The 7,974-nt window shown below is 35.6% G+C and overlaps 1 protein-coding gene across 10 annotated transcripts in view; it reads left to right on the forward strand.

The window, feature by feature from the left end:
• The window catches only part of LOC106875482 (trafficking kinesin-binding protein 1), a 209,950-nt gene that overhangs the window by 98,559 nt on the left and 103,417 nt on the right, over window positions 1-7,974 (forward strand). For all 10 annotated transcript variants that reach the window (XM_052970003.1, XM_014923642.1, XM_014923644.2 and 7 more), the window contains exon 3: window positions 5,740-5,943. In XM_052970003.1, coding sequence (XP_052825963.1) covers window positions 5,740-5,943 — 204 coding nt within the window. The remainder of the gene's footprint in view (window positions 1-5,739; window positions 5,944-7,974) is intronic.

The following is a 7,974-nucleotide window of genomic DNA, read 5'->3' on the forward strand; positions in this document are numbered from 1 at the left end:
CACACACACACACACACACACACACACACACACATACATGATGGACTGGCACATGGTATCCATTTACCAAATCCGTCACAAAGCTTTAGTCAGCCCAAAGTTATAGCAGAAAACACTTATCCTTTGTGCCATGGAATGGGATTGAGCCCCACACCACATGGCTACAAAGTGAGCTTCCTAACCACATGGCCATGCCTGGACCCATAAGATAAAAAAATAACCCTTCATAATAAGTTATCTTTTGATAAATCTTCAATATACGTTATGAGAATTTATGACAATGCAATGGAATAAGCATAATTTAGTGTTGCATTTCTTTCAAGATTATTCGCTTATAAATTGATCTTAAAGTATTAAGTATAAGATTATAACGAATATGTCATTGCTGTTATTCATTGAGTTGAACTATCGTCAAGTATGTTCCAACCATCATCATCCCAGCTTCTCATCTTCTTTCAGACAGTTTATCTAGAGCCATAAGTCGTTCATTTTCTAAGGTGGCACAGTTTGATTTCAAAGAGGTTTCTGTTGGGTCAAGAGACTACATTGATTATTCCTTCATCAATTGCAATGATATCAAAACTCAACCACACACCTAATCTAAACTGTACCCTAATCTTAATGCAAAATAACAAATAATACACATTATAATAGAACATTCGTCTTAACATGGTTAAAATACGATCATCTCGCTCAAACAATGGATCAGGGGAGTTAACTTGGACTAGATTAACAAATGATAAATCTTAGTGTAGCAAATCCAAAATTGATTGGTCTTCTGTCAGTTAACCATTCTTGTATTAGATAATTTGACATTCAAATAATATAACTGCAGGTTTCCTGGAATAATTTTTGGTAGGGTTCACAATTCCCCTATCCTAGAATGTTGCATAAATATCTGGTGCTTGGCACCGTGAGCCACCGACATGTTTGACCCAGTTCAGTTGAACATTATCTCACCAATTGAAGAATGTCAGCAAGAATATACCTTTTATCAGATCTCTCTTTAGTCCCTTACCATTACCACAAAAGTTTTCTTTTTCATATTATTTATCCTTAAGTTGCTCACTGCACCCTAACAACACAGTAAAACTTTCAGCTGTTTCTTTCCATCTTGCCTCCTTTTCTTGACATCATAGCAAACAACACACCATCTCAGTTTCATTTACATTTCCTTAAATCTCCCTCATATATCATGCTACTGTGCTATTATTAATTATTCGTTGCTAATAACAAATTATTGTTGTTGTTGTTGTTAATGTTACCATTAAGGTGGTGAGCTGGCACAATTTCTAGCACTTCAATGGCATTTCATTCGTCTTTAGATTCGACTTTGACTTCGATCTTTTCAGGATTGATAAAATAAGTATTTGTCAAGTGCTGGGGTCAATATAATTAACTTCCTCCTTCCCTAAAAGACTGTTGACATTGTTCCAAAATTTAGAGCCATTATTATTATTATTATTATTATTATTATTATGGTGGTGAGCTGGCAGAATTATTAGCATACCAGGTAAAATGCTTAGTGACATTTCGTCCATCTTTACATTCTGAGTTCAAATTCCACTGAAGTTGACTTTGCCTTTCATCCTTTCCGGGTCGATAAATTAAGTACCAGTGAAACACTGGGTTCAGTGTAATAGATTAGTCCCCTCTCCCCCCAAAGTTCAGGCCTTGTGCCTTTATCAGAAAGGATTATTATTATCATTATTATTATTATTATTATTCAGTAGTCTTCTTTTTATCACATGCTTTCACAGCTCTGTGTGCCATGAGTATGTGCCGTGGTTTGTCGTGGCGCTCTTATTTTCACTGTATTGAAAGTCTTATACGAAGGATGTGTTATATACACTTAGAAGTCCTGATGTTTTAGTTATATATTTGTCTGAAAGTTTTTTTTTTTATTGTTTATTATTATTATAATTATAATTATTATTATTATTCAGTAGTTTTATTTTTATAGCATGCTTTCACTTCACTGCCGAGCACAGCTCTGTGTGCCTTGGGTATGTGCTGTGGTTTGTTGTGATGCTCTTATGGTTACTGTATTGAAAGTGTTTTGCGTAGGATGTGTGCAGTGCCCAGTAGTGCAATTTTCTGTATGTTATATATATTTGTAAGTCCTGGTGTTTTTGTTATGTATTTGTCTGAATATTTTTTTATTATACCTAAGGCACCTACTATGATAGGAATTGTTTCTGTTTTTAGATTCCACATTCGAGTTACCTCTATTTCCAGGTCTTTGTATTTTGAAAGTTTCTCCATTTCTTTTAGAGAAACGTTGTCATCTGCTGGTATTGATACATCGATTAGAAAATTATTATTATTATTATTATTATTATTAGTAGTAGTAGTAGTAGTAGTAGTAGTAAAGTTAGACAGAAGGTGAGTTGTAGGTTGAAGGAGATGATATTCTCTTTGATCGTTTGTAGAATCACTGTTTGCAGCAAATGCATGGGCAGAGATGGAATTCCAGAGGCTTAGAATCCCAAAAGAATTTGAGAGCTGGTTAGTATTTCTCTGGAAGGTGAAACAGTGAGTCTAAATGGAGAGAGAGAGGGAGAGCAGGAGTGTAAATGGTGTAAATCTAGCTTGCTCTTTAGAGCTGTGAGGGTATTGAAGAGGCAGATGAAGGGAACAGAGTATCTGAAAGCAAAGGGTTGCAGACTGTTGATGAGTGAATTGATACTAATCTATTGAATAGCCTTCTTTTGAATGTAGTTTCAGTTGTTTGTGTGTACAGCAGATGCACCTGCCTGTAGATATAAACAATTCTTTTATACTGAATATACAATCTCTTTTAAGGCCACAGAAGACAACTGCATCGTTCTACAAAATTCCATCTCTTATTCAATGGATTTTTTTTTTTTTAGCATAAATTTGGCTTTTAATTGCTACATTTCTCAAAGATGTAGGTTATATTTTAGTCCGTTATTTAATACAACTTGTTTTTGTTGGACCACGCATAGCGTGGGCTGAGTGCTTTCTACATGGCGCCAGCACAGGCGAGGTCAGTTTTGGCATGGTTTTTATAGCTGGATGCCCTTCCAAATGCAAGCCACTTGGACTGGATGTAACTAATTCTTCAGTACGAGTACAAATTATATTTTACACACACACACACACACACACACACACACACACACACACACACACACACACACACACACACACATGAATACATTGTACTATATTTCACTCCCACCACCACCCTTTGGAGTGAAAATAAAATCACTAAAGTTATCCAAAATACTTCCAGATAAATAAATTACCTCCCCTTGAATGTAAACTCTGTTGTGTGGGTTGATGAGAATATATATATATATATATATATATATATGCACATACAAACTACTACCTAACTCTAAATAGATATTTTCATCATTCTACAAATGTTGCTGGAAGTTTATGATCCTAACCCCCGAGTATCACCTAGATTAGTTTTATATTTTTCATGACAGATTCCTCACTGCTTTGCTGCTTCTTATCTTTACAATAATGACTGGTGGTAGGTTTTGTGAAACTTTCTTCTTGTTTATTTTCAATTTATTGCACAAGTATTCTTTTTCTCTTTCTTTTTTGTTCTGATTATTACCTTACATGCATGACTTATGAATATTGCCGCAAGAATAGGGGCTTGTAGTGATTTGATTTATTACGACCTTCTTTTCCATAACTACCTTTTGAAATATATTCCAACTTGCTATACACTCACCTTAGCATCTCCTGCTTACATAAACCACCATACTTACATCATAAACATTTTTACATTCTCTCTTGGGTGTAATGCAGAATAGTGTTTCTTTCCTAAACATAGAACATCTGCAGACTGCACCTAACAGATGGCAGCTAATGTATGTTACATCAAGATAATTTGAAGGACAGAGAGAACAAAACAAACTAAATAAATATAACTCACTCAGTATATTTATTACTCAAGATTTATAAAATTTTTTCAGTAATTCCATTAAACTTTAAATTAAAGTTGGGTTTGATTCACAAGTTCACATTTTGCACAAAATTTTAACTGAATCGTTCTTTATTTTGTGAATTATTATCTTATGACAACTTCATTTTCAGTTGTAATTTGTGTGTGCGTTGTGTGTGTGTGAATGTATATCAGTAGGAGTACCACCTCCAACAAACAGATCAGGAATTCGGGGGCACAAAAAAAAAAAAATCACAAACTGCACAAATCCAGGGCCAACTCCTCACCTTCAGTCCCAGCAGACCATTAGTGCTTGACCGCCTGACCTGTGGCAGAGCCTTCCAAGCACACATCGGACTGACTGTCCACAGCTGGAGACACTGTGCCCTGTCTTCTTTTCCCCATGTGATGTCCTTAGTCATTGTGGACAATGATGGACAAACTAGTGTGTGTGTGTGTGTGTGTGTGTGTGCAAGTGTGGCTGTGCGGTAAGAAGTTTGCTTCCCAAACCACATGGTTCTGGGCTCAGTTCCACTACATGGCACCTTGGGCAAGTGTCTTCTACTATAGCTCTGGGTTGTGAGTGGATTTGGTTGAAGGAAACTGAAAGAAGCTTGTGTGTGTGTATATATATATATATATATATATATACACACACACACACACACACACACACACACACACACACACACACACACACACACACACACACACACACACGTGTGTGTGTGTGTGAAAGAGAGAGGTATGTTTATGTCCCTGTAACTTAGTGGTTTGGCAAAAGAGACTGATAGAACAAGTACCTGGTTTAAAAAAAAAAGAAAAATACTAGGGTTGATTCATTCATGTAAAATTCTTTGAAGTTGTGCCCCAGCATGGCTGCAGTCTAATGACTGAAACAAGTAAATGATAAAATATATATTTATTTATTCAAAGGATGTGTTGTTTGTGTGTTTTCATGCATACTTTATCTCTTCCCAAGTGCAATTAGGAGTCAGGTAAGATAGTCTGCAGAATATCTTTCGTTTGTTAACTCAATACTTTATGTAAATTTAAAGGAAGTACGTGCTAATGCCATCCATGTAGTTATACGTCTGCCACCTTCCAATATAGATTTTGAGTAGAATATACGTTATAAGAATTTATTATGAAGGGTTAATTTTTAAAAAAATTCATATCTTATGGGTCCAGGCGTGGCCATGTGATTAAGAAGCTCTTTTTGCAACCATGTGGTGTAGGGCTCAATCCCACTCCATGATACACAGGGAGATGGCTCTAGAGGAAGAAATATGAATAACTCAGGTATTTGTAGGACAAGACCTCTTTTACTTGTTTCATCCATTGAACTCTAACCATACTGGGGCATCACCTTGAAGGGTTTTAGTTGGACAAATTATCCCCAGTACTATGTTGTTTTTTTTTAAAGTTTGGTACTTATTCCATCATTACAGTGATATAAACAAACCAACAAGGGTTGTCTAAGGATGATGAACGAAAAACCCATGTTTCCAGAGGTAAATTATTTAAACCCCAAAGGATTCCTCTCAATACATGGCTATGATGCTTCCCCACTACTACTTATGATCAGTAAGAGACATGCTCAACTGGTTAAGATCAAGCAACTAGCAAACAGATCTGTGGTATTGAGCAGAATATTTGCTGTAGCCCATCTTTATACCAAATCAAAACAATGTACATGATAACACTTCCAATCAGTTAAGATGAGAAACCTTGAAACCACTTCCTGGTACTGCATTAGGGCATTTATTATTATTATTATTATTATTATTGTTGTTCATCTTATTTTACAGACGTGTGTAACCGGGCAGATTTACCTGAAGTTGAGATCTTAAGTCTTCTTGAAGAACAAATTCCTAAATACAAACTTCGGGCTGATACTATAACAGATTTCCGTGGGTATGACAACGAAGACTGGATTCAAACCCCTTTAATTCCTTTGGATGACGATCTTGAATTAACTACTGAACAAATCGAAGAAACTTTGAAATACTTCAGTAAGTGTACTATTTTTTTATTGTATCATCATCATCTTTTCTTCATGGTATAACCAGACAAGGAAGAGCAGTGCCTATGCATGACATTTGGCAGAAAACCTTATGAAGGAATCCTCAGCTCTTAAAGGATAGCCCATCTTTGAGTCACATCAGGATTATGGTCAAAGACATTCACCCAACTAGAATCAAACCCGAAACAATGTGATCCTTTTCCCTTTCATATAAATGATGTTAGAAAGGAATCTGGCTGCAAGCTGCTATTTCTAATACTTAAGCAACAATATAAGGGCTTCCTTTGTGGTTAATCTGTTGTGGAGATGTTCATATCACATGTGTATACAATTGAAACTGCTTATGGTGTATTTGACTTCTACTCTTGGAATCAGGATTTGTGTTTCAGTTTTCTAAGTAATGTCTTTTGTAGCTCTCCTTCTTTAGTCTGCTTTTCTGTATGTATGTGTATGTCATCATCATCACTCCGTTTTCCATGCTGGCATGGGTTGGACGGTCTCATACAATCAGACAAGCCAGAAGGTCCCACCAGGTTCTATGTCTGCTTTGGCATGGTTTCTGCAGCTGGATGCCTTGCCTAATGCCAACTGCTTAACAAAGTGTATTGGGTGCTTTTTTATGTGGCACCAGCACCAGAGAGGTCACCAAGTATCCACAAGATATATCTTGGCACAGGAGTGGTTGTGTAGCAAGAAGCTTGCTTCCCAACCACATGGTTCTGGGTTCAGTCCCACTGTGTGGCACCTTGGGCAAGTATTTTCTCCTTTTGCCTCAGGCTGACCAAAGCCTTGTGAGTGGATCTGATAGACTGAAACTGAAAGAAGCCCATTGTGTGTGTGTGTGTGTGTGTTTGTGCATGTTTGTCCCACCACCACACCTCAATCCCTGGATCTTACATATATATATATATATATATATATATATATATATATATATATATATATATATATTGAGCGAGAGAAGAGAGATAGCTTAAATGATGGTAGTCCAGTAGCTGGTAGCTAAATACTTCTCACATTTGTCCTCATGTGAGAGGATTTTCACATCTGCACTATGAACCATATTTAGTTTGAAGTTAGTCAGCCACTTGAAGCTGTTCTCTCCCTTTTCCTTTCTCTGGTCTGTTGTTCAGTTGGGATAAAGGAATAAGAAAAGTTCAGTATTTTACAAAAGTCACATACAACACAGTCTCTATGATTAAATACATGCCCTGATACTATGCTAGCTTCTTAATCATGGTCTATTAATTAGCTAACCAGAGTGGAAAAAAATCATCTAAGTACACAATTTGTTTTTCACTCTGTTGCAAGTTATAATGACATGAGGTTTGTACATCAATACTACATTTCTCTTATTTGGTTGATCTCTCTACTAATTCAGCTCAAGCCAATAAAACCTACATCTGACTACCTAATCTGATGGCAGCTGTTACTTTAAACACACTGACCTTGTCTATCAAAAGACTTGTTTATTATTTTGATCATTAATGCTAACCTATATTAGCTTGTGTACATATAGAAGTAGTATAAATTTGACTGTTCCTCCCTACTTCTGCACCAAACTGGCATTTTAATATTGCTTCCTTTTAGGTTTGTATCGTATATTTGTTCAATTTTTTTTTACTGCATAAATTCTAACTCATAATTTTTCTTTTGACTTAATTCATTTCATAAAAATCGACAAAATAATATTCATTTATCAAACAATGTTTTGTTATGAACCTTAATTATAATCTGTTATTTATTTTTATTCTCTTCTGTACTTCATAAAAATACATCTTCTAACATTTACATCAACAGAATATCATGATTTGCTGAAATTCTGTTGCTATGTTTTTCTTTTTATCTTACGGTGTACACCCATTTTCTAAATACCATTACTGCCTTAGTTTCATCTCTGAAGGTTTCATGCTCAGGATATAAATCCTTTTTGCTTATGTTCCACAAAAGGGACTCTGCCAATAATAAAAGTCATCATCATATATATATATATATATATATATATATATATATATATATA

Source organism: Octopus bimaculoides, chromosome 8, assembly GCF_001194135.2.
Source record: "Octopus bimaculoides isolate UCB-OBI-ISO-001 chromosome 8, ASM119413v2, whole genome shotgun sequence".
NCBI classification, from domain to species: domain Eukaryota; kingdom Metazoa; phylum Mollusca; class Cephalopoda; order Octopoda; family Octopodidae; genus Octopus; species Octopus bimaculoides.